The sequence below is a fragment of the Synchiropus splendidus genome, chromosome 1 (genome assembly GCF_027744825.2).
Source record: "Synchiropus splendidus isolate RoL2022-P1 chromosome 1, RoL_Sspl_1.0, whole genome shotgun sequence".
NCBI lineage: Eukaryota > Metazoa > Chordata > Actinopteri > Syngnathiformes > Callionymidae > Synchiropus > Synchiropus splendidus.
The window spans coordinates 47,811,372-47,839,179 of NC_071334.1; the positions used below are offsets into that span (position 1 = coordinate 47,811,372).

The 27,808-nt window shown below is 41.3% G+C and overlaps 2 protein-coding genes across 2 annotated transcripts; both read right to left on the bottom strand.

Moving 5' to 3' along the window:
• Window positions 1-686: 686 nt before the first annotated feature.
• Window positions 687-15,269, bottom strand: ttc33 (tetratricopeptide repeat domain 33). The gene is made up of 5 exons (XM_053854660.1): window positions 15,190-15,269; window positions 14,733-14,957; window positions 9,371-9,452; window positions 7,379-7,510; window positions 687-2,867 (listed from the first exon to the last, which is right to left on the bottom strand). Exons 2-5 carry the CDS (start codon window positions 14,954-14,956, stop codon window positions 2,496-2,498), a joined length of 810 nt encoding a protein of 269 aa, XP_053710635.1. The 5' UTR covers window position 14,957; window positions 15,190-15,269; the 3' UTR covers window positions 687-2,495.
• A 502-nt stretch (window positions 15,270-15,771) lies between these two features.
• On the bottom strand, window positions 15,772-27,642 carry prkaa1 (protein kinase, AMP-activated, alpha 1 catalytic subunit). The gene is made up of 9 exons (XM_053862091.1): window positions 27,470-27,642; window positions 25,843-25,984; window positions 24,226-24,319; window positions 23,931-24,075; window positions 21,451-21,538; window positions 21,118-21,342; window positions 19,978-20,485; window positions 19,789-19,915; window positions 15,772-17,999 (listed from the first exon to the last, which is right to left on the bottom strand). Exons 1-9 carry the CDS (start codon window positions 27,564-27,566, stop codon window positions 17,719-17,721), a joined length of 1,707 nt encoding a protein of 568 aa, XP_053718066.1. The 5' UTR covers window positions 27,567-27,642; the 3' UTR covers window positions 15,772-17,718.
• Window positions 27,643-27,808: the final 166 nt, after the last annotated feature.

Genomic DNA, 27,808 nt, shown 5'->3' on the forward strand with positions numbered 1-27,808 from the left:
GACTAACAATGAAAACTTTAATGAGAAATCTTTATAATGGCTGTTTGATGGCATTTGCGCTCTGAAAGATTAACTCTGTTTCCACGCAACGACTCCTGACTGGCGCTGTTGAATCATGAGTTAATGTGGTCAGTGCTTCATTAAAGTCAGAGAACGATAGAATGGAGGCAATACAACACCACACCAAGCGTTTGCGCATGTCAGCAAAAGACATGGTCTAAAAAGCTTTGGAATTTTGGGAGACTAGAACAAGTGAGAGTGCGACAGGAAGCCTTTCAGCTAGTGGGCATCAAAACATGAAAAAATGAACACCCTCCAGCACTCAAAACCGGACGCCCTATTTCCTCAACAGGACGCTCTAAATGTATTTTTAGTGCCCGTATAATGCCCAACTTGTGGAATCATCTCACTGGTTTACATTAAATTGTGTTTCCACCTGGTAATTTCGCCGAATATGACCCAAATTTGCAGATTCTTGAACCTTTCACAACCGTATTTTGGCCATCATGGTCTCCATGTTTGGTTACCGATGTAATCTTGCGGTGATCTCGCGAGTCGCGGCATCCATGCTTATCTTGCATAAATATATGAAAGAAGATGGAGACACAAGGCTGTACACACAATGGCTTGCCGTAAGGGGGGAAAAAACATTATAAAAACTTTTTTTTTTAATGAATCAGGGTCAGCCAAGTAAAACAATTGCCCCGATACGCACCAGTCTTTCTCCTTCACAAATCCTCCTCAAGATCTACTGATCAGGCTCAGACGGTTAACAGCCTCCTCTTCTTGACCAGGAAACTGTCAGATAATTTATCCACACAGACTTGACACTCCTTAAACATACACAGGAGAGCTTCATTATTCAGCTTCAAGTTATATAACCAGCTCCAATGTGGATGAGGTGCAAACATGTGTAGCCACATTTTTCACTTCCATACCTCAAATCTTCTACACACCACTCGGTCATGGGGTTACAACCGCCATCCCTCTACTGAACAAAATGGTCTAAACACAAGGTCAAAAGTCATCTAAGGAAGTGAAAGTTTGGAACTTCTGACAGTGTCAGAGGAGGTGCAAGTGAGGACCAAAGGCGACTTGAGGAAAGAGAACCAACACAAACACAGCACTACGATGGCTCAACTTGTGAATAAAAACAGCATGTTTAATGAAAACGAAGGGCATCACGGTTCATTGCTTTCACAGTTCTTCTACTAACACCGCAGACGAAGGATTGACTCATGAATGAAAACAATAGCTTTTAAATTGAAGAGGTACATTTAAACCAGGAAAGGACAAGACTTAAGCACACGCTAAGTTCCACTCAGAAGCTCCTCCCAATGTCAACTTTAGTTATCCATTTCAAACCAGACGTCCTCCGGATCTAATGTGGACTTCTCAAACTGGTCAGTTAGGGTGGTCACAGTTGGGTGCACGACTGAGGTGTTTCCTGGCACTGCCCAGTTTAGTCCAGAAAAACATACCCACCATTGGTTGCAGGAGATGTACATGGTGTAGCGAGACCCCTGCCTTTGTGTTGCTTTCTGAGCTGTTGGGCACTGCTGTGGCATTCATTCCTAACTCTGTACTTACCCAACAACAACACGCCTCTTTCGCATTCCATCTGTTTTTTCACTCAGCCGCGTGCTCTTGACACCTGCTTAATTTCCCCATTCTTCAGCGGACAATACTTAATTTGACTGCTCCTCTTTGTTCTTTCCTCCTTGGGAAAGAAATCCGCCCTGACAATGCAAAACGGTGGACAACTGAGGGTGGACGGACTCCAACAGATACAAGTACAATCCTGCGTTATGCAAAGCAACGGCCAGCGACACATGCAAATGTGATCAAATTGATGGCCCTCACTACACCCCTCACTGCTGCTTTTATGTTTATGCTTCAGCTGCATCATCAAGTAGCTCCTGAGGGGGCCTCATTTTTAGAAACTAATTTAATTCTGTTGCTCCTTCGCCCTACAGAGCTCCAGCACAACTGGAGCAAGTCGAGGAAGAAAAAAAAAAAAAAGGTCATTTCTGAACTCCATTAGTCTCGTGGTCTCCAAAGTAGTGACTGCAGCTGTTTTGCATTCAGATGGGAGAAAATGTGTGGAGATGAACTTGACAAAAACAGAAAGGAAATCAACACTGAACACATTGATTCTAAATGTGTAATAGTGCGTGCAAGAGCAATCCAAACAATGGTTCATTTGACAAGTCACCTCCAGCTTTGTGCTGGTCATCTTATCTCAATCTATCTTTACATTCACTCAATACAGAAACCAGTCCAAGAACGTCCAGTCCAAGAAGATATGTCCAAGGTGCAGCTTTCTTGGTGATGCATCACTGCTGTCGTAGAACATTGCCATGATAAGCATAACAATAGATATAGCTCTTCCTCTACTATTCTCTTTTTTATTTTGAATCCCTCAGTCATCTTATTTCAAGGGCCTTTCCCATTAGTGTCTCATGATTCCTCTCCAGTTCTGATGTTCTTGGAGGTCAGACTCCTCTTGCTTTGACAAACTGTCCTTCTGATGGAATCACCACATCCTCTGACCCACCTTCCCCAGTGACGTTTTTAACATTCCCCTCAGCATCGATGACCACAGCGGTCCGTTTCAGCTCCTCGTATCGAGTCTGTCGCTCTGCAACCGCCACACATGCATCCAGAACCTCCTCAGACTCAAAATCGTAATCCTGCTGGAGCTCAGGCGCACTGAGGATTTGTTTTTCAGTCTCTTGTTCCTCATGGATCTTCTTCTTGGTTGCTAGATTATGTGTCTGTAGCTTTAGCGCCCACGCCAGGTCTTCTTGCCACAAAGTGCTCTCAGATGGGCAGAGGTGGATCGCCACCTGGAAGGAGCGGATGGCCTGCAGAGACAAAAGACACATCAGTGGAAGAAACTTCAAGGCATCGCAAGGTCCTATCAGAGTGATGTGTTGATCATCGAGACCTGTGCGTCATAGGCCTGTTCACAACACATAGTTTTCAATTTATTGTGTCATAAAACACTGATTCATTTGAGATTGCTGACTTGTGTGGCTAAACTCTTCAGTGTTTGTCACTGCTCCATCTCTGGCTCCTGAACTCTTCTTATGCATGAACTACCTTCCTGTCATGTCTGACCTCACATGCTGTCCATGCTCTTCCTTCTTCATTTTCATGAAGTCCATTCACTTCAAAAAAACTGTTCTTTCATCTGTTCATGTATCAAAATAACACATAAATTTAGCTGCTTTTATTTTTTTTATATTTAAAAAGGTATTTTTATCACATACCAGTCTCTGTGTTTTCTTGAATTTATCAACCACTACAAAATCCCAGCATATGCAAAAAGTCCCTCATACTGATATGAAAACACTTAACCGTCAAGAGGACATTATTGGCATTATAATGTCAATGTGACTAAACGATGCCACGGAATTTCTGGCGATGATTCATCCGACAACAAGATCAATACCGACGTCTAGGCCAGTGTTTTACTCTATATAATAAAATCTAAGGAGACAGGACACATCCTTTGAAATGCCATAAAAGTCAACTGGAACCAGCATCAAGTTCAATCAACGTTTCCTTGTCACTTAGATCAACCCGGAAACACTTTGAAAAGGGACGTTTGAGGAACCAGTCCCCTTCAATTCAGTGTGTTCAGTGATTAAATAAGTGCATAAAGTATCAGGCATTCACACTGCATTTTGAACGTGGAAATGCCAGGTTTATTAAACAACGAAGTGAAACAACTGAAATTCGATTTAGAGAAGTTATTTGAAACTGAAACAGGAGCACAGAGTGGCGCAACTCCACTTCACCTTGAAAAAAAACTTGACTCAAACAAAAATTCTTGTTTACTTTTTCCTTTGCAGAAACTATTCCTGGATTTGTGGGCCCACAACGTAGAAGAACTGAGCCTAGGAAGACTGATGCAAGAATTCTGTTTATTGAGGAAGCAGTTTTGTCAGATATTTTTATGAGTCAGAATGAGTGATCGCCAACACACAGTGTTGGGTCTTAAATAGTTTAACCTGTTGCATACTAAGAGCAGGAAAGGTTGGGATCACTGCGAGAGCTTTGTCATCTGCAGGTGGAGTAACGCTCCAGCAGCCTAGCATCATTGCTTGTTTTCTTTCTGACTCAAGAAGTAGCAGTAGTAGACAAGTGTCTTTTCACTTGTGCCATTGATCTCGCGGGTATCTTGCTCCCTGTCATGCATGAACTCTTGAACTAGAATGACATCGTATCTATTAGATAAGGGTGTACACAGCATACCGTCCATCAGACACTAAGCAATTCACTGAAACAGAATAGGCTCGCCAACCTCCCGTAAGCGGGCCAAAAACACCACTGGAAAAGCACACATCCCACTGCCACAGAAGCCATTTCACAGGACTTAACAAAAAAACAACACACATAAAAAAAAGCAACCGCCACAACTGCAGGATTGCATTGCCATTGTGCTCACACGCAACAAAGCTACAACCACTAAACCACTTGTGACATCTGATGTAGCATGTTTCCTGAGGTGTCAAGCAACCTAAAACATAATGCTGAATGTTTCCTTAAGTCATGTTTTATCTTGTATTCGCATGAGTCAAATCTTTCAAAATTGTCCTGGATTCAGATGGGACTGCAGAACAACACCGAAATACCATGATCAATAGCAGAAATATTATCTGGAGCCCCAGTACTAATAGAAAATGCATGCCTCACAAGGATCCTTGAGAATGGACACAGAGCAAAACAGTCATGTTTTGAAGGGAATGTTTTCCCGGCATTGAACATTTCCATCATTTCCGAGCAAAGCCACAATACCAGCAATCCTGCGTTCACCCTGATATTTACGCGCTGCAAGATTAAAAGGACCCTGATGGTTTTATCAGGTGTTTACTGCAGCTGCCGGTGACATTGGAAGTCACACCTCTGAGAGAACCTAATCAAATGTCAGCCCTGAACCTAAAATAAAGCCACCAGGACAATCTGTGCAAAATAAACACGATCTAAAGGCTGTGTGCGTCATCGGGTTATGTTTCAACCATTTGACGACACACCAACGTTCTAATGCATTTTCACTCTTTTTGGACACTACATCCAGATGAGATCAATGACCCAAATAAGGAAGGAAGCCACCATTATACGTTGTTTTTTTTCATTAGTTGCAGGGTGGAATGAGTTGAGAGTGACAGAAGAGGTTAGTACATTTCCTTAGGGGTCACATTTGAGAATGTGACTGCAGTCAGGGGCTGTCAAGCCAAAAGAAAGAGAGAATGAAGAAAAAGAGAAGGGGTGATGGGAAATCTTAACATTGACATTATCGAAAATGAAAGCAGAAAGCTAAATTGAAAGCTATTTCATTTGATGAATGTTCTGTTTCTAAATTGTTAAGGAAACAGTACACAATCTGCCCAGGTCTGACCAAAAACAGGAAGGATGTTAGAACCCGACAAACGTTTCTGATGGTTTGGTGGCTCTTCACATAGTGGAAACCCTGGAAGGACTATGTGAAGAGAGGAGGTGTGACTTGGCATGATGATCAAGAGGTTTAGCAGGAGCAAGTGTGCAGACCCCTGTTGGAAAACAAAATCCTGGCTTCATTCATATGGTGTCATGCTGCAAAGATGCTGCAATGAAAAATCTAATTTGTTTCTATCTGTTCTGAATGCCTGTCTCTCTGTGGTGTGGAACGAAACATTCTGCTGTGCAAAACAAGAAATCATGTTTTATCTTGAGGAGGAAAGGCTCTTCAATCAACCTCTGTCTACCCACAAGGACAAGAAAGATAGTTTTGTGCGTAAAAAATGAAGATGACAAACCCGCCGAAAGCTTTTTACAGCAGGTCACGTCTGCATGCAGAGAATGGAGTTTTATGAATAGCTTGCAAAGCATTCATAAAAAATGCTCTGCAGAAACACTCACCACTCAAACGTAAATGTACAAAGAGCACGGGGACTCGACCGAACATGCCCGACTATAAATAGATTTGCATCTTTCTCCCTACATTTAACCTGCCAACATCATTATGAGCAGAGGTGTGTCTATATTTGACATGGTTTCAACTCGGTTGGTTTCAACACTTCCTTTTGTTGTCTTTGTTGCCACAGGACAGCTCCGCCGCTCTCAAGCATGCCAGAGCTGCACAAGGCACCATTATCTGGCCGCTCTTCACATTTGAGCCTTGTTTACTCTACTCCAAACAGGTGAATAGGTGTAAGTATGATATGCAGGTTTCATAAATGCACAAGCCCATGCACGTTTGGGGAGCAATTGAAGCAATCGCCCCAAGCTACAGGCACCTGGGCGCAGAGATAAAGAGGCGCCTTATCTCGACAGGGAGGTTGAAGTAAAAAGTGCAGTAAACAGAAATAACAGACGGATCTTAATGGATCATCAACACTAAAGACAAAGAATTCAGGTGAAAAAGCAGCAAGGACTGAGGCATGACAGAGCAAGATGAGGCAGACTGTTACGCAACAAATACGTTTAGCATGTTTGCACGAGCTTCATGGCAGCACTATGACCCAACAGAACCCCCATTGACGTTGAAATCTCAACGTGCATCTTTTCACAAAGCTACACACATGAAAGGAAGGACTTACCGGATCAATTACTAGAATTGGAAACACAGTTACGAGAGCTGTTACTTACTGATGCAAACGGTTTGATCACATGACTAATGGGGACAGTATTCTAAAATTAGCTCCAGATTCCAGTCAACAGCGGTGACTAACTTTCACACCACCAGAAAGCCTGTTGATAACTAGGGGGTGTAGGATGGGTTGTCATCACAACATCTAACCAACGTCACCAATATTTCCACCAACTTTTTCTTGAAAACAGCTAAAACAAAAGTTGCAAAAATGAAGGCACCGGTCACCAGTTCACAGCTTCAGAGTTTGAAATGGTACAAGGGCTCTCTGCATGTTGAAGAAACCAGAAAAGTCAGAGGGACCTAAATGTAGACAATGACAGCACCAAGGCTAGTTAGATGGCATTGCTGAGCTAATGGCTGCAGCAGAGAAAACACTGTTTATTATTTGCAACTCAAGAAATGACATTTTTTTCAGGCCCCTTTGATATATCACATTAATTCTAGGAATAATAATTGACTGTGAATGGTTCGCCTTTGAATCCATCCCTTTCTTAAAATTGTGTCTTCAAGGGCTGAGCGACTTGAAAAATAAATGGTTCACCTCATGAGGAATGTAACCGCAAGTCAAAACATGAATCATACGCCAATTTGTACACAATGTTCTGTGATTGAATTTTCTCGCTTTTTGGCGTCGAGACTCAAGTACCTCGCCTTTGTTTACGTTTTCACACGAGGCAACACCTCGACAGCCGTTGCGGTGTGATCAATTTGGAGTCTCCTCCTGACAGCAGAACTCACCAGGTCGACCTCGCCCAGGTTGAGCTGGGCCCGGCCCAGAGTCTGCCAGCCCTCCCACCAACAGGGGCGGAGCTTCACCGCCATCTCGGCTGCTTTGGTTGCAGGAAACACCTCGCGCAGAATGGTCAGGACCTGAGGAGTCACAAAGCCCATCACTAAAAATACCACTTAAAAAAAGCATGCAAATATCCAAAATAACAACAGCTTTGGCTTGAGATCAGTAAACTGAACAGAGTTAAAAGAGTTTATTAGTACTGTATTTGCATCAACAATACTACAAATGTTCATCATCCAAAACTGCAATGTTTCATGGACATTCATTCTGCTTAGTCTTACAGTTTTCTCTCTAGGGGGCTGTTATGGGCTTGTCCTCCTGGGAGAAACCGCCTCGGGCAAACCCGCGACACTCTGGAGAGATTATGTCTCTGAACAGAACCGCTTGTTGCTCTTCTGGGAGCACTGGAGGCGGACTCTGAGTGGTCCTGCGAGTCGACCTCAGATTAGTGGAAGAAAATGAGTGGATGTTTACTTGAATGATGAAAGGATTTAAACAAGATCGAGGATCGTCGAGAATGTAAATATTTCCCATTTATGTTTCATATTTCAAACTAATTTACACTGCACTTTATGAGTGTTTTTCTCCTATTTTACTTCTGATTCATGTGTTAATGTTTGTAACCCATGCATGTAAGAAGTAGCTGTGTTTGCACACATCTTTATGATGGTGATGGTTAGCCCACAGGTGTGAAGGGTTTGCTTTGTGTTTGCAGGTCTCTGATTGTTTTCACCAGCTTAGTGCGGAAGGTTTCAAAAAGGAAGGTTTTTGCTTCAAGCGATGGAGTTGGTTGACTGGAATAGAGCTAAACAAGTAAATTTCTTCATTATAACTGGATGTCATACTGGGGAGAGGAAGCAGATCCTTGAACGAGGAAGTGAAACGCGAATGCCAGTGCTGTCTCTAACACTGAGCAGACCTTCCTGTCACTACCACAGCATCACACATATGACTGGAAAACATACAGCAGTGACAGTTGGCTGCTGCTGATGGCTGATAAAACACCAGCACATACTTCACACAAGCATGAACATGAACTGGTGCCGACACTTTTTGAACTGAGAAGGAGTTATCGGAAATGTTTGGAGCCTGTGTTTCATTTGGGTAACTTGAAAAACCTGCTGGGTGTAACGTATTTCCCAGATGAAAATAAAAAACAAAACAAAAAAAAACACACCCTAAAGTCAGGAGGGTTGTAAATGTAGTTTGTTCAAAAGAAACTTAATGAAAACGGGAATTAGTGATCTCAATGATTTGAGCCGGTAATTACATTCCAAACAGAGAGTTTGCTCAGAGTAATGAAATCGAAGGTGGGTGGATGTCGAAGCGATACACCCAAAGGTTTCATCATGATTCAGTGACTGGTTTCATGCCGCGCTGTCTAACACGACCTGGGAAGGGGCCAAACATAGTCTAAGTAGATTCATATAGCAGTTAAGTCACGGCAACATTTTGATAGAGAAACAAGAGTACGTCAAGTTGTCACCTGTGGCTGTGAATTGCCAGCACTGAATCCCCACAAACAGTATTTTTTCTACATGACAAGCAAAAAAAAACACTTCCCCATCTTTCATCAAACTCTCTTTAAAACACATTAGGGTATGTCTGTTGCAAGTTTTCAGAAAAATGTTCCGCATTTGAGCACCCAATGTGCAAGAAACCCAATGTGTTGGAAGTTACCTATCCTCGTAGCACAAGTACTGGAGGTGATCTAGTTGTGGGTATACAATAAGCTAAAGTGCACTCCAATTGGTTTGACACCAAATAGTCGAGTGCAACAACGTGGTCCCTGCAGGGTCGATGTGGGAAGCCCATTCTACCGTTCATGACAAAATATTACTGATGGAAACTTTTGTCATTTGAGGAGAGTGTGTCATTGCACACAGTGCGCTCTACACCTCAGGACGAGAGACAACTGCACGATAACAGAAATATACCTGGGACTTCATCTCATAGAGGAGAGGGTTTTCCGGGGTCAGCTGAATGGCCTCATCCCACTTCTTTATGGCCTCCCAGTGCCTGCAGAGATAAAAGATGCTATTTCCAGCTGCGACTTAACTTACAGTGAGGTGTGACAAAAATGTTTGATAACAAATTTCAAGAGTCAAAAGCAAGCAAATCTGGTGACATCATAAAACACACACACGATCACGTAAGAAAATGAAGGATTTTAAAAACTACTGGTGAAAAGTAAATGGCTTGTTCTTAAAATTGAGGTGTGCATATAAGGAGTCCTGTTGTTTTCTAAACTCAATGTTTACAGAAAACTGGACACATAGGAACCTCCCAAAATAAGTCATCAGAAACATTTCCATTAAAACAACATAAAAAAAATATACAAAGGACAAGTTTGATCATTAGTATTTTATATGTTGGAAAATATCTTATTGATAGCAGTGAATTCTTATTTGCATGAAACACAGTTTTGACTTTTAATGTTTCCATTAGGCCTGGAGAACAAGAAATTCTCAAATATGTCACAGTTTCTTTCAGTACAGTATTAAATACAGATATTTCAGCCCATTTCTTTCTCACAACATGACGGTGGCAAGACACAACGTCATATCCGTTTCCCGGTAAAAAGTTAGGAAATTGCGCTCAAGCGCATCTCCTGCTCAACAGAGCAGCCGTTTATAGGAAATTTCATTGTATACATTGGCTTGAATTTACTTTGGCTTTTCTGTTCAACACAGAAGAGTCCACTCTAGGATGTGTCATTGAAAGAAGTTCTGAGAGTGGAAGACAAAGAGACGACCAGGATGGTGTCAGGTGTCTGGGAAAGAGACGTGTTCAACGAAAAGAGCAACCTCAAGAGGCTTGGGTCCAATTTCTTAACTACTTATTCTTACTTTTACAGTCCAAATGTGCAGGTGTTCCACATGCCTCGTCAAGAAAATTAAAGCAAACGTTGAACTCGGCGGAAATAGAAAGTCAACATTTTAAACCTGTCAGCTATAGAATCTGGCCAATGTTCACCACTGAAACGTGGGAAAAGTCCCAGACAGTCAGACCCAGTGTTCAAAGGTTAAACGCCACGGGGAAAATCAAACATTAGCAACAACCTTTGTCATCAAAAGTCTCAACACTCTTCTGATCTGCATAAATTCGTGCATATTTTTAAGAATTAAGAAATATCTAACTTAGCTAGTCTTCTGCCATTTTAAGTGATCTGAAGTGACTGTTGGATTATTACCCTCCTGATTCTGAATCTGATGATAACTGTGATCGAGACGTGTCACATTGTCTTCCGTCAGACACACGTCTGTGATATTTGTAGCACACAGCAGTGAATGTGGAAATTTTTACAGAAGCCAAGGCCAGGAACGGAAATTGAGTAAGAAACTGTGAGAAAGCTACAGAATGTGAAAGTATGGGAAACGTTTTGGGGGAGGGGAACATTTAAAAATGTATTTGGAGCTCCATTGTCACTTTGTTCAGAGGCATGTGATCAGCTGACAAACAGTGATGCTCATATTTTGACATACAAAAAATATGAAGAAGAATGCAATGATCGGCCCATAATAAGACAACGTTAATCTGAGCTGTGTGTGAAATGACTTCACTTTCTGGGCAAAATGTAAAAGACAAAGGCAAGCGTTTTCAATTTATAGTGATGTGACAGTCTTACTCTGAAGAGGAACATTGTGTTTTGTAGAAAAATGTTGCTCAGGTTTTAAAGCAGGATGTTTTTATGATAAAGATTTGCATTGGAGAGCCATTAAAAATGTTTATTAAGACGGAGGACAGTTGCAAGTTAGCTAATATACTCACTTCAAACTGAACAGATTGGCTTTGGCACTTAAAAGAAGCGGCAGCATTTAGACAGGCCTACATTCTGCAGTGTCAGGGAGAATTGTCGGGGGGAAAAGAATACCGAGAAAATTGGTCATAAATTCATTGTAATTAATCATCATTGACATGGCTGACCACAGACGCTTGTGTTCTGCTTTTGCTGCTCAAATACCTGGAAAACTCACGGTCTGCAGCCTCGAAGAGAGGAAGGCAGCAATATATGACTAGGAGGCAGAAATGTATGTTTTTATTAGAAATCCTACAAACTGTACAGACAATCACATGTTCGTAGATCTAGTTATAGTTTATGTTTATTTTTCTTAGAATCTTCATGTCGATACGTTGCTGTCCACTGATGTCTCGTTCTCAAAACTTCTACATCCATAACTGTGCCATTCATGAACATTGATCTGAGGCTCAGAATTCTACCACTACTGTTTTCCACGTTCCCTTTATTTATTGCCTGCACCTGCTTAGCACGTGTAGGTCCAATGTTCGATTGTAATACCTCCTCAATGAAGTCTGGTAGCGTTGTTTTCCTTTCCAATATTTTATATTAGATCAGATGTCCTTGAGCTGTTCCACAGTCGTAGTTATCCTCTAGTTTTAAACTGCAATACTTCATCCTTTTCGTTGTAAAAATACACACCACTTCTGCTTGGTTATGAGGTAAAAGGCAAGAAAGTTTCCACAGGAAGTCACATTCTCACTTGTTGTGACTTTCAGGGTGTGATGTGCAAAATATTCTTAACAACTTTCAGGCAGAGGATCATGAACTAAGGTGATAGCACTTCAACCCTCAAACACCAACACCACAGACTGTATCACCATCACTAGCACTCCATCAAAAAAAAAAAAAAAAATCTTCTCTTCCAAAACATAACGATTCCTATGCAAACAGGACATCAGCTTTGCGATACTCCCTTTTCTGACATGCCTGAGTCACCAAGCCTGTGACAGGACGATAGCTATGGATATCAGCTGAGTCTCACATGACATGAACATCCAGGTCGCCTCTTCATTGTTTAAAATTGTGGGTCGAGAGGTCATAAATGCTCTCTGCTTTTGTTCACCTTCTTTGCTTGGTATCATTCATTGTAAAATCTTGAGTACAGGGAGGAGAGGATGGGTGCCTTTCAAAAACACATACTCAGCTCAAGCCACTATTTTCTCAGGACTATTTGTAGTAAATATTCAGTTAATCCCGTCCAATATTTCGATTATCCTGCACCTCTCGTATTGCAGTGTGACAAAAGGTTGCTTGCATAACGACCATTATTTTTAGTGTTCTTTCTGCTTATATTGTGAAAGAACGTCAGTGTTATTAAAGAGGCCCAATTACGCATCTCCCTGTTTTAAGAGTTACTGACAGTGTCGAAGAAATGTAACCTTAACATTTACAGAAGTGTGAAAGAATGATGTGTATCCATTTTGGAGTAATAACTAATAAAGCGCCAACACAAAGCGCTCACTTTTTATGTCTATTTATGTGTATTTCCAGTCAGGGAAATAAATTAACCACATACATATTGTCACTTTTTACAGTGTATAGAACATTCTAATACTGTAGGAACAATAGCTGGAACAAAGTGGTTGAGATCGCTGACGCGTCACTTCTGCCTGGTACATTTACATCCCAATCTACCTGAGCCAGGGTCAGTAATTTGATTCCGCCCTCGGGGTAATTGACCTTTATATCCAAATAACCATCACTATATAATTCCTCTTGTCCAGAACACGTAATGACCCTCCTCTAGGTAACCGCTCCTAATTGTATTTTCCAAGCAGAAGTGGATTTGGTCAAAAGGAAATGATGTCTTTCTGCTCATAATGGTCGCTCTGAGGTTTGTGATGATGTCGAGGATGCTCTCCTCTAACATGGTTGACCTCTGATGTCAGCGCGTCATTACAGACATCTAGATGCCTCGGACGTAAGCTCCTCAAGTACATGTTGGAGATCTGTACATTTTTCCGGCCTCTTTGGACAAATGTGAACAGGTTTTAATTGTTGTGTAGCTTTCTTCTTAAAACCAAAAACAAGGTTGCTAACATATTATGGGCATCTGGTTTATTCACGTCTCACCGCAGACCCTTTGTTCCACTTTCCGTTGGTACAATGTGCTGGGAAAATTGATGATGAGCTGGTGGTGTGACTTCTGAGTGCTGTGATACGAGTCTGCATGACTAAGTCAAAAAAACAGTTCTTGGAAACAATGCCTCCATTTACATATGGCCGTACTAAAGTAGGTTACACGACATGAAGTGATGTTATATGATCAGCTTAACATGTGGCTCTATTTACCGACTTTTCCACCTTGTCATGAAAGACCATTTTGTTTCTCTCCAGCTGACAGTGAAGAGACATCACCAATTCATCATCACTTTGATACTGTACTACTAATTTTACATTATAACTAAATGTGCGACTGAGTAACCATACTCCCTTGTTATTAACATGGTGATTTGAGCTGAAACATCATTTTGAATCACGTGGAGAGTCTATTGTTATATGCTTCTGACAGATGGATTTCACAATATACAATGTGGATCACCATTGAAATGCTTCTAAACTTTGGCCATACTACTTAAACTGGGATTATTAAAACTGTTTCGAGCAGCATTTTTCATGTTTGGAAGTTGAGAACGGACACAATCTAACGCAATAACATCAGTGTTAAGTAGAATTTATGTCGCCATCTAGTGGAGACAAAGAAATAGTGCTTGTTTCAGATAATGTTGACAGTAATGTCAGATGACATTTTATTCATCAAATATAATTGCCCTTAAATATTAACATAGTTCAGAATGGTTCAATTATACGTATGAATCATGCTGGCCATTTGACAGTCAATACAGTGTTATCCAACTTAATCGACACGTTTATTCATTCATGAGCTTGTTCTGAAATTACGGATAAACCAGGGTGTGTTTTTAGTACAATACAAGAGTTCCAGATTCAGGCACTTTTGTTGTCAAATGAATAATCCCTTGTCTCCAGTGCATAACTACAAATCTAGTCCCAACCTGTTTTATTCAGAACATTCGGATGACGACAATCTCTGAGGTGAAAACTTTCCAACAACTCAAGTTGGAGACTATTGAGACTGCATGTGTCTATTTATCAGGGACACCAAAAAGTAGATAAACACATGGGAAAACTACATTCCAGTGGAACATGCCACTGCACTATGAACCACAATATCAATAACAATTCATGGCAGGCACACAGCTTTCAGCTTTTATGAGATCAGTGTGCCTTCATAGGATGGTAACACAAGATTAGACTTGTGCATCTTTTTTTAAAGTGATGTACAGCAAATAAAGGAAATTGCTTAAAAGGTAAGGTTAAGAAATATCCCATGCTACATTTCCTCTTTCTGTGACGGTTTTCTGGCCACTATATTACAGCATTTTTTTCATAGTTTCATCTTATGATAAACCACGGTGAATAGAAATTGAAGGAAAGAAACTTAGGGATGAAAAGTGACAGTGTAGTTCAACACTGACCTGCCCTGCTCAGCCAGCAGCGAACCCTCCTCTTTCAGCCTCTTGCTCTTGGCGTCACAGTCTTCCAGCAGCACCTCCCGACGGCGTTTGACAGCATGCAGCCAGTCCACCTCGTCTTCGTCTCGTCTTCTCCCTGAATGGGAAACTTCAGCCTCCTCAAACCGCTGCACCACAGACTTGGACACTTTCTCTCCCACTTTCCTCTTCCAACCGAACGAAGCCATCCTGGAAGTGGAGATTGTTAAACGATTAGTTAACAGTAATACTTTGTTTTACAGGAATCTTTTCCCAGGATGAGTAACACTTCTACACAACATTAAAATAAACAACGTTGACATTCACACGTGAGCAACTGTCAGGGTTGCTGACCGCAAAACAACGGGACTAAATGTTGATTTAATTAATTATACACGAGCTCATGAAGGGAGAAATATTGAAGTAATGAAAATTCGCTGACGTTTAATGCTGTATTTCGTCTTCGTCACAGATGCTAAGCTAACGATTAGCCATGTTTTGACAACCATCCGGATGTTTGACCCGGAAGTGGCGTGTGGTCCCAACGCTTAAAGCCACACGGCCACGTTTCGAGGAAATGAGCAACACGAGTATTTTATCGATTAATCTTAATAAGCACCCGAATTCATGATCAAAAAACAAAAAAAAAAACAAACAAAAAATACTCGGATTTGAATGTTATGTGATTGTTTTGTAAGTGCCCATTTAAGGAATGAAAACTCGGGATAAACCAGAATGAGTGAAATAAAGACTGCTACGTGATCTCAACTCATTATTTGGGATGAAGTGGCAGTTCCAAATATTTACAGAAGTCATAAAACAAATCTACTATATTATTAACTAAAAGTTACCATAATCCAGTGAAGTAATCCACATGCGAGGCACTTCTGCAGTTATTCAAACCTGACTCCACTGTTCAGTCCACATTATCCATCTGAATGGATGTGAACTTGAGTCCTTTCCAGATTATCACATTGAGCAAATGTCGTTATTTCAAAAGTTAAAAATGGACAGAGACGCTGTGGAAAATTTGAGTGCAATTCAGCAGTTTATTAGGCAGTTGTGTATACAAATGATTTAAACACTGTCCGTTCAGATTTTACACTGGTCAATTTAGGGTCCCTTTACACACCAAATAAAAATAGAACAATAATTCTTCCACACAGTTTAGACAGATCTGTCCGTTTCTCTATAAGTCACGTTTTCCACACATTCAACTTTTCCACAAAACAAGTCATGTAAACACGAACGGTTTCGCAGTAAAAACTTGCAACTGCCCTTCAAAAACAATAACGTGGATCTCACATATTTTAGGTTAACAGCCTGATTTGTGTGGTCCATGAATTTGAGATTAGGACGAATAACTAGAAGTAACTCCAAACCTGCCACACCAGACGATCAGAAATTGTCATGAAATCTCATGTTTTGCACATACAAATAAGATACATTTTTAAAGCTGTGTTGAGCTGGAAACCTTTAAACCAATCCCGAAGTTTGCTGTCGGCAAGAAAAAAAAAAAAGCACATATTATTTATATAGTCTTAAAAGGGTGGAGATTAATAGTGAAATCCCAAACTATTAAAACACGATGAAGTAACATCAACAAAAATTTTCAAGAATGTTCACCCTCTACAGAAAGAGATGGACTAATCTGACCGGCACCAACTTTTGACTGATTAACAGTACTGATATTTGTGATAAGGCAGCCAACAACAGACACCATGTAAGACTTTGGACACAAAAATCAAGAAGGATGAATAATACATGTTGTGATTGATTACATCAAACACCATGTGAGCTTGCACTGAAAAAAAAAAAAAAAAAAAAAAAGATTACATTCATTAGCTTTATCAGCAGAAATATAATCCATTAAGATAGTGATTTCGAGCCATCTATTCTACATCATGATCAAACATATGACAGGTTTCTCCCAACGGAGTGTGTGTGTTACCGCAACTATCTTGGGCTGATGGAATCAAAAATGTATCGTTGGATCAAACGCAGGCAAGTGGCGCATCACTAAACAATTCTATCCAAATTGTTAACCTAACCCTAAAACAACTTATAGCAATACAACATAAGTGACGGTCTCACTTTGAGACACAAAGTATGATACAGTTCAGGAATTTTAAAATTGTAAAAAGCAGTTACGTGGAGAAGAAATCAAGTATCAGGAGGAGTCTGATTGATGAAAAGCAAAAGATGATGTGGATTCTTAAAACTAGATGGACACAACAGACCTCTCAGCAATACATCCAGAGAACACGCATCCAAGTAATGCACTGATAAATATATTTGTCTTTATATAAAAATGTAGGGGACAGACAATTTCCAAAAAAGATTACATCAAGGACAATGTGTAGATTTTTGTCTCAAACAGAGGAAAAATTCTAATGACGCGCACGTTTGTCTGGACAAGACAGGAACATGGAGGGTCATTGCACTTCTTTACAGCCCAATAAGCACATGGCAAACCTCGTCGAAGTCTACATAGCGTCCTGAAACATCACTGACACACGAGAGCAGCAGGACATGAGAGAAACTTGTGCAAAACTGCCTCCCGCTTCCTACAAGGTCACCACCCAAATGCCTCAGCCCTCCACGTGTGGCAGCCTTGTCTGCAGGGCATGAAACTTGATCTGCGCTGGAGTCTGGTGTTGATCGGCTGCACTATGGAGATTTGGTCGTCACTTTTGTATAGAAGCGGGACGTTTGGTCTTAAACTGATCAGGAAACAGTTAAGCCCTCTCCAGATCTCTACTCGCCATTTTGTGGCTTCGTCTATCAGATCTCCCTCCTACATTCCCTGCCAGCTCAGTATAATTCCCTTTCGGCTTCGGGAACCTGCATCAGAGCCATGGAACAACCATTTCATCCTCAGCTGGGATGAATTGAGCCATGAGTTGATTGCATGCTTATTGCTATAAAGACACTCGGAGAGGAAACAAGGCTAGCGATTGTTTTTTGCGAGCTATCGTGCAAGTAGTTTAATAAGATTGGCGCACATCTCGAAGAACTCGATGGTGTGGCTTCCCGGTCGAGGTACCAGCGAGTTGTCCCCGCCTGTCGAGTCGATGGATGAGGTCAAAGATGAAGCTAATGAGCCTTCCGCTGCCTTCGGGGGGTGTGCGGTGGCCGATGTCGACGGAGCATCTGCGCCATCACTGTCACTCTTAATTGTGGTGCGGTAGTTGCCCACCGAGCCGGAGCGAAGAGGAGTAGCAGTGCCAGATTTGGTTTCCATCATGTCATCTGATAAAACAACAAGAGATGTGTCAACAACAGATCACAGTGCAGATGACGTTACAACAGCGTAACCTCACTAAGAGACTGTGAGGGCAGATGGAAAAAACAAACAACCAAACATATAGAAGTGAACAGTAGCAAGCAGCTTGCGATTAACGTGATTGCACATTCTTGATATTTAACATGGACGAGGAGAAATGAGACGAAACATTTTGACCCAGAATGTCAGGAATCATGTTCGTTTGATGTGCAATTCAATGGCAAAGGCTGCAACTATTGCAGCCTATTGCGTCAGTCTTGTCATTGCTAAACACAAGCTGAAACAGTAGTCTTTTAGATGACTTAAAGTCAATGAGAGAGCGGGAGAGAGCGAGAGAGAGGGCAATGTAAACTGTGTAAGAGGAATGTGTGCCAGTGGAAGTGTGTGTAGTGATGTCTACTGGTTGTGTGACAACAAGAAAAAAAAAAAGAGTTGAGAGATTAGTCACTGCAGGATGGACACGATGTGTGTGGGTTTGTGTTGTGACACCGGAATGTCATATTGGCAGCTTCAAAAGCTCCTGGCCACCTCTGGTCTACAGTGTCTTATCTGTACAAGGCAGCAGCTTACATCCTGTAACATTCCAACATATTTGGGCTTGGTCCCACCGGAGCTCAAGCTCTGACTAAATGCTGCATGAGGATGCATTCCAAGTCAGAGGGTGACTCCATACTTCATTGGTAATGTAGTCCTAATCTATCAGTTCAAATACATCAGCACATATCTTCAGCAAATCCTGTAAATATTTATTTCAAGACAACACTTTCAAATTATGATGACAACATCCTGTATGTAGTTTTTTTGTCCAACCATGCAGCAAATCATTCGTTTTTCCCACTTCAGTGAGCAGTGTGAGCATTAAGGATGCATGGGACAGGTCAAGGAGGCCGATTTGCTGAGTCAACCCCTGACAGGAAATGCTGGAAGTGTTAAGTGACAATATTGTTGGGTTTTGATGAAGGTTAGAGTCATATAGCTGGTCAGCTCAAACTGACTGTTCTCTACGATGAAGAGAATAGCGCAAAAAATGCATGTTCAAATATTTTTATAAACAATTACTTCACAAAACCTAAGCCATGGTACTTTCGCTATGTTCTCATTTTGAAATTCCCCTCAGGAAATAAAGGTGAAAATAATAATAATAAATAGATAATCATATCTCAATATGCCATTGTGATCTCACCATCCTATAGACATGTGTATCATTATTACAACCCGAGTGAGCCGGGAAAACTGAAATATCCTGATGACACAACAGGCTAATGCAACATTGACTAAGTTAGTTACAGATTACCATGAGAGTTGATTTGTCTGTTGCCTTTGGCTAGTCATTAAATTAAGAATACGATTTGACCTAGGACGTGTTCACAGAAACAGTTCTGATCTACAACTTTCTTATCTCGCACTTTCCATTAAAGGCACCGCTGAGCACCAACAAAGACCAGGTCAGAGCCAAACCCTGGTCAATAATTGAACAAGTCCAGACTAGAGCTGCACTCAAAAGACCAGTCTACAAACTAGGAGAAACCTTTCGACCCAGAATGATATATAACAAGTGAATAAAATAGAGTTGTCAACAGCTTTTCAGTTTAATGCAAGTCCAAATTACAGGCTTGGTATGGGTTTCTAAAATTGAGCTTTACGATTAACATGGTGAATGGTTCAGCCTTTGAGCAAACAGAGGACGTGAAAATAAAACATTAACGATATTAAATAGCACAATATTTACCAACCAATGGATGACACTACACTTACCGTCAATGCTTCTGAAGTCGAGGAGGTAGGTTCTACTGTCCACCTGGTACAGTTGAAGGCTCATCTTGGTTTGCATGCCGGTGATCGGGTTCTTCCTTCTCACACGTAAATAGTAAGGATTTACGACCTGAAGGGAGGCAAAGTTGAAATAAAAATGTGCCATCACATTTTAGATTCTTTGTCTTTTACCTTCCACTCGTAATCCAGCTGCTTCATGGCACGACACACCTCTGACATTATATCGTTAGGTCTGCTTTGGCTACGGATACCCAGGTGCCATTTGGCCCTTCTGACTCCTTGGTGCTTGGATTTTTGGGGATTTAACTCATCCAGAGTGTGGCGAGGCCTCGGGGGAGTCTCCGCCACAAGAAAGGGAACGCGCTCAGGGTGAGGCTTGACCACTGATGCCCCCGAGGTCAAGTGCTGGTCGTCTAGAAAAGAGTCAGGGGGGCTGGACGCCAGGTAGAAATCCTTGGCTTCGCTCATGATGCGTCGATTGTCGATGATAAGGTGGTAGGCGACCGTTAGTGGATCCTGGTGGTTGCGACTGTATATGCAGGAGAGAACCTCTTCCTCTGTGCACTCAAATTTCTCACACACCTCTTTCAAGGCCTCGTCATCAATCATGTTGTTGCTGTATGACGGGTCCTCGGGGAACAGGTACTTGGGCAAGTCCTGCTTGAACCAGTCATCCTCTCTGAGAAACAAGAGAAGAAACCATGATGCTCCTTGTGCGAGAAAAACAACATCATCAATATCAAACACAAGCAGTTTTTGGTTTTCTCATTAAGGACGAGAGCGTTTAATCCACCTGAGCTGATAGGTTTGTCATAGCTGTGTTGACATGAAAACATCCCACACAGTCAATGTGTGGGATCCAAACAATGGTGCAAATACTTAAATCAACACATTTAACGGTGCCAGTACAAAATACACTTGTCCAACAGACAATCACTTTCTGAAGCAAAGCAGAGTCAGACGTGTGACATGATCAAGACCAGCAGAGCTCTCATATACAGCACGCTTTACAATTCAGTGTGCGAGATCAGTACAATAGAGGGTGGTCTGAGAAGAACGGGTGTAATGTCAGATGAATAACTGACAATGCTAAACTCATTTACATTGCTTCTTAAACACACGGACAACAGGGGTCATAAAACAGACTTAATACATCTAAATGAAGCATCATCATCACTTGACATATACTCATACAATAATGCCACTGTGTATGAAAAAAACCAAAAATAGAAAAACATGAAAGAATCAAACAGCTCTGAAAACTTCCTCAACTGCACCATCAAGCTTAGCTTTAACATGTCCACTGCTCACCTGATCTCCTTGATGGTTGCTCTCTTCATTGGGTCCACCTGCAGCATGTGTTTGAGCAGGCTGATAACTGAAGGGTTGAGATACTGCGGCGTGAAAAAGATGCCGTCACAGATCTTCTTGAAGAGCGTTGGCACATGGTCATCGTCAAACGGAAGTGTCCCGCACAACAAGGCGTAAAGAATGACTCCACTGCTCCAGATGTCCACCTCTGGACCTGCATACAACCTGGAGACAGTTGGAAAAACAGAGTGAGTGAGAGGTGAGATAGTGGAAGACAGAACCTTAAGAAAACGATTATAGGAGTGACAGTTTCAATTAAAAGTCAAACAGCACCTTCCTGAGATGACCTCGGGAGCGGCATAGTTCGGAGAACCGCAACTTGTTCGAAGGAACTCTCCGTCAGACATCATGTTTGACAAACCTGCACATCAAACACAAAGTTAGCCAACATAAATACTTGATGTTTATTTTAACAATACACATTAGGAAGATAACTATGTGGCCATGAACTTGACTACATTTGGATGATTTGAATATTCTGCGAAAGGGAAAACAGAATCAAAGCATGAAACTGTGAGTTATTTTGGGCAACTATGTGGCCTCAAACCAAGATCAAGCCAATTTGTGACATTCTCATTGGATTCAGACATTCCTTGTTTGGGCTTGCAAGACCAGGAAGTCAGTGTTCAGTGCTGTACAGAGCCAAACAATTTTGAACCTTGTCAAAGGAGCACAAGCACTAGCAAAACCCATATAATTGTTTCTTGCTAAAACAACATGTAGATTCAAAAAAATATAATGGATACAATGCTTCTGCTAAATGGAATTTCAAGTTGCTCTCTTTCTGATTTTGCATGAAGTGCTCTCTTTCTGGGTAGATGTAGTCGTTAGAGTTCAAGTGAGTATATAGTCAGTGAGGAAATGTACACAACATCAAATTTATTTTTTGTTTATGTTTTTTTAAACATGCTGAAAAACTATTATATTCATTAAAAGCAAATAAAGAGTTCACGAAAACTTGTCATCAAGATGCTAAGCAGAGAGATCAGGGTAAACGTTTAGACTGTAGTTTAGCATCAATATTGTATAAGGATGAACCAATCCAGGTATTGATCCGATACAACCTCTTAAAGTGGGAAGGAGCATCAGTGAAAAATTTCTGATCCTGGCACTTAAAGTCTATATTTAGTGCTGCACATTGATGTCACACTCAGCGCCCGTCATAATGATAACACAGCAGCAGCTAACAGCAGGTGCAGTGCTGATGCAGTGAAGTCTTCCATTTCTACCCAAAGCTGAGCGGCAGTTCTCCTCACTCACGTGAGGATGGCAGGATCGCGAGATACTTGATGCATTTAAAGAGACCAGTCATCCAAGATGAGATCGCTCAGTAAATCTGAGATCAGTTGACCCACATACATTTGGGCTCACCATACAATTGTAGTTCACTATTTCTTGTGGACTTGAATGAATGGATGGATGGATGGATGGATGTCCACAGCAGCTGCACGTGTGTGTGTTGCAGTGCAGTGCAGGGAAGTGCTTCATTCAGTGATCGATTATGAATAACATTAAATACACGACACAACTTTAGTTAGGAATATACTCTTGTGAAACGCTCAAGTCACTCCTTACTAACTTACATCATGTGTCACTGCACTATCCAACTCAGATCCGTGGATCATCAAATAAAATCATCGGCGAGTCTCTGTTACTATGGTTGTCATTGTTATATATTTTCCTGAAGTAAACATGCGCCTAAAACTATAATCATAAACTTAAAATCCTCCCTAAATCTCCTCATGATGCTTCGTCTGGATATGTTTCTCTCACAGCAGAGACAGAGCTCTGGGTCATACAGGAGCACAGCATACAGACACACGGGTGGATCTAGTAAAATCTCAACTGTTGAGAGTTTCTTGTGTTAAAAGTACAATTAAAACCACAATCATTAACTACATTTATCCACACTCGTACGGCCAGGTGCAATGCACTGGTTTCGATTTCATACAGCACTGAGCTGCAGCCCATGCTGGGATTTCCCTTTTGCTCTCGCAGCAAAATGCGGATAACATAAACACATGGTGTTTTATTCCGAACTTGAAGTACTTGTAGCTCCACAAGAAATAGAATATTGGCCAATTTGATCTGGTGCAGTAGTGTGCAGTCACGCAGGCAACATTTGGCAAACAATTTGTTTAAATGACTATCAAGTTGTAGTTGCATATGTAGTCATTTTTCCTCAAAGTACAACCAGTGTTATACCACAGCATGGAGAGAGTGTTAATACTTAAACACTGGGATTGGATCAGTATCGGTAGATACCTAAAGCCCAGAAATCGGTATCGGGACCATAAGCGTCGGCTGTGTGCATCCCTAATATTGTATACGGCTTTCAACCAAAGAATGTCTGCATTTACACTTCGAAAAGAAGACCAGAGGGATGACGATTCTGGCCTATCCTGCTCTGCATTGAACTCATTCATCAAGCTATTTATTCAAGATGTTTCCAAGGACAATGCAGGTGGCTTTCAGTATGTTCTAAAAGGAAAAACAAGGATGATCATTTTTTCAGTCGCAGTCGTGATAAAGTTTTCAAGTGTATGTATGTAATCCTAATGTTTAATCATAATGTTATATTGCATATTTTGTTATGATGTTCATTTCTCTGTTTCAGTGTTTTCTTTGTAGGTAAGAAGTATTTAACATTTTTTGAAAGGTTATTTTTGATCAAATAGTATTGACTTACTGTACTTGCTATTGATCACCCCAACCGCTATTTCATTCACACTATTTCTTGACTCGACACTTACCGAAGTCTGCGATCTTGGCATTCATGTGTGCGTCAAGCAGCACGTTTTCTGGTTTGAGGTCTCGATGCACCACCATGTGCCGGTGGCAGTAATCAACAGCTGAGATGATCTGCTGGAACAGTCGACGACTCTCTTTCTCATCCAGCTGTCAGAAGAGATCAGACCCGTTAGGTGTGATCTTCGCAGTGACTTCACGCATGACTCAGCCACGCGTTGAGTCATCTTTTACAGTCGCTGATTAAGCTACATCTCAAACAACTGGCGAAATGTATGTCAAGCTATGCGGGTAAATTACCTTTCCATTTTTGCAGATGTAGTCGAACAGCTCCCCGCCGGAGACGTATTCCATCACCATAAAGATATCTGTCGGCGTGCTGATGACCTGATACCTGTGTAAGACATCCCAAACTGAGCAGGCAAATCAAACAGTTTCAGTCTACCAGGCTTCATATGAAACAATTTAGTCGTGTTGTAGTCCAGATCATGTCAAGACCAGGGCATTCAGAGACCAAGATTTGGGTCCTGGATTGTTCTGCAGCAAAAAATAATAAAAATGTGTTTGTAACTTGTACTTCCGCGTTTAGTTTGGCCGTGGTCTCGAGACCCCCCACCCATTGGTCTGAGTCTCTGTATGCTCTGGTCTCATTGACAACACTGCATTTTATCAAAAGAAATTTCAAACAAATTCAATATTTGTGGCTTGCACACATCGTAAGGCTGTGGTCGGCTGTTTAAAAATGTAACCTTCAAAGCCAATGTTGTGGGATGAGATATGAAAATGACCAAGGCACATCAAATTGAAAATTCGGACAAACTGATAGACCTCTAATCAATACAACTGAGGCAAATCATAGACAATAAAATTATGTACTTCATGGACCTTTCCATACCATTCAAAGCACAACCTCAGAGAATCTGATCAGAAGAGACATTGGCAAGAAGGACAATCACATCAGAATGTGTGGGTGTGAGAATGCCATGCTTAACTAAAGCATTCCTTACATCAAGAATCTCACTTTTTTTGTGTTGAACACAATGAATATGAACTCCACTCCATACACTAGTAAATGTTTCATAGTTATTGTATTGGCACTAAAATCAAAGTGTTTTTTGTGTTGAACAATCAAATCCCTGGGAAACAACCACTAAAATCAGACAGGAGAAAACAATTCAAGTTATTAGGGTGATAACAAGCCAACCATTTAAGTTGTAAGAAATCAATTTCCCAGATGAATCATGTGCCAAACAGTCATAGTGTTCCAGTGAACAACAGTAGAATGCAGCTCGCACTGGCACATACAAGTGTCTTGCTAGTTACCCATTATCAAATGACACTAAGTACATCAGTAAACATGACCTTTTTACAGGGCTGCTGCACTCTCGTGCTGTTCATCCATTATCTACATATTTACAGAACTATCTGGGATAGCAACAACAAAACAACCCCAAAGAAGAATACTGAATATTAAAAAAAACATCCATTCCATACACTCAACTTCATTTAACCGCCATAAACATCCAGTTCCGAATTGAGAGTTTACATTCCTGTGCATGAATGAAATGAAACGGGTATTTGGGAAACAGCCGGTCCTGCTGGGGAGTTGAATGACCTGTCAACTGAGGTCTTGTGTCACAGTGCTTTAACATTTACTGACAATTTGCAGTTTACGGAGATTAAAGCTTTGTGTTCATGAGGAAAGATCGTGCCAAATCATAATGATTCAGCAGTTTTATCTGTCTGTGCAGATCAAACAAAGCACATAAGATGAATGTGAATGGGTCTGGCAGATATCGTTCTGAACGGATGTAGTCTAGAACACACCAATGGAGGACAGAAATAGCACAGTAGGTGGCAATAATATGGCGACAGAGGGATTATGGGACCGTGTGTAGGGTGTAATCTAGGACTTACAGTTTAATTATGTGAGGGTGTCTGAAGAGCTTGAGGTTCTGGATCTCTCTGCGGATCTTTCCCACCACGTCCAAACTCCGGATCTTCTGTCGATTCAGGATCTTCACAGCAACTTGGTGCTTAGTCAGCTCATGTTGGCCCACTGTAGTATAGTTACAGAACAATAAATAAACCAAGATTGACTACTATAACGTGCTAAAAAACAACAATCATTTTAAATTAAAGAGTTCATCAATGAAGAACACTAATGTATCAATCTATTTCCACAGTGTTACTTAAAATATCTGGTCACTACAGAGGCATTCTTTCCATTTTTGCGACTGCTGGTTTACCTTGTCTGTTTTATTTATGCATGGCCTAAAATAGCTGTTGTTGTTCATTACAAAGACTGTGTTTAGAGGGCTGAACACCTAACCAGGTCATCCACAAGGTACGTGTGATCTCGATAAAACATGCAGGGATGTGCCATGCCACAGCCATTAAAAACAGTGCTTTTTTTTCATTAACACTAGAAACACTATAAAAGGCAACTGTATAACTTTTTAGCACAAAAATACTGTAAATCCACTTTAACACAATGAAATAGCAACAAAGGCGACGTCTGATAGAGTAGAGTAAATGTCAGCAGAATTTGTCTGTTCTTCTTCAGCCAAAAAAATAACAGGTGTAACAGTATAACAGGTGTAACTGATGTTAAATGGATGTAAAAGCACTTTCGGTGAGCGAGCTGGCAGTGCCATTCGAGTAACTGACTGACACTTAGATTTAACGCAAGGCAAAAACACAAGTCATTCTCCTTTTAGACGGCTCATAAAATTTGGCAATTAAAACACGAGGTCTCCAACTGGGACACCGGGAATCACTGAGCTGAGTCATCGGAACAAATTTACCTGTAAAGGGTAAATAATGTCAACATGTGAGACTTGAAGAGAAAGCACCCTTTCACGAGTGAGCGCAGGAACACAGCTGCTACTGACTCACATTGCAGGTTGAAAATATTTAGACAGCTTTTTATCAAGACTACAAAAACCTCCATTTCCGTTCTAAAACAACAAACAGCCCAGACTTACCAGATGACACATACGGAGTTTGACTACAGACAAATGCAGTGGTTATCAGGACTGCTTGTTTCAACTATTTTAGTGATTTAGGGGACAGTGAAAACACTGCCGAATAGAAAAACGGTCAGTGTTTAAGGTCGTTACTTGTTGATACGCGCGTGGTTGGTGAAGAGAAACTATACCAACTAGGACTTTGACCCATATACCAGAGCTGACGCTGAACGCGTGAAATATACATTATAGGGAAAAATCACGGAGCAACTACGGGTGAGGAATAAAATTGCCGTGTCAACTGTTAGTTCCCGGTGAGCTTCCTGGCTGACTTGTGGCTCTTACAGCTAGCAAGCAACGGAAATTCGCTATTTAAAACGGCTCATTAGAAACTGCATTTAAAAGCTTTTGAATTTGCAGTAGCTCCATAGGGAAGCTGGGACAGAAAAGCAAGATAAGCTTGACAACAAGTGAGATAGCTTCCAGTACAGCTAGCCTCCGGAGCTAAACTAGCAGCGAAGCTAACGTTTCTCCAATCCTTGCTGTTCAGGCGGCGGGTCCGTGCAAACGCTTACCTTTCACTTTCCCAAAAGTACCCACTCCGAGCGTGTCTCCGAGAATGTAGTGTCCGATTTTCACTCTTCCTTCATGCTTGTTTTTTTCAGTCGCCATCTTCCCGCAGTGGCCTTGCTGCGGGGTGAGGAAGCTGCTGCCTGGCAGAGGTGGACCAAGCTCCTCCGCTCCAGAGAGCCCGTGCTCGCGAGCAAGCTGGGAGGCGCCCCGGCTCAACGCTGATTGGTTAGAACGTACCTGACGTATAGAGATGCGTTCACGTTCTCCCCGGAAAAAGACGGATCACGTCATTTAAAAAAAAATAAGTTTTTAATATTTACTTTCAATTCATATACTCCAAT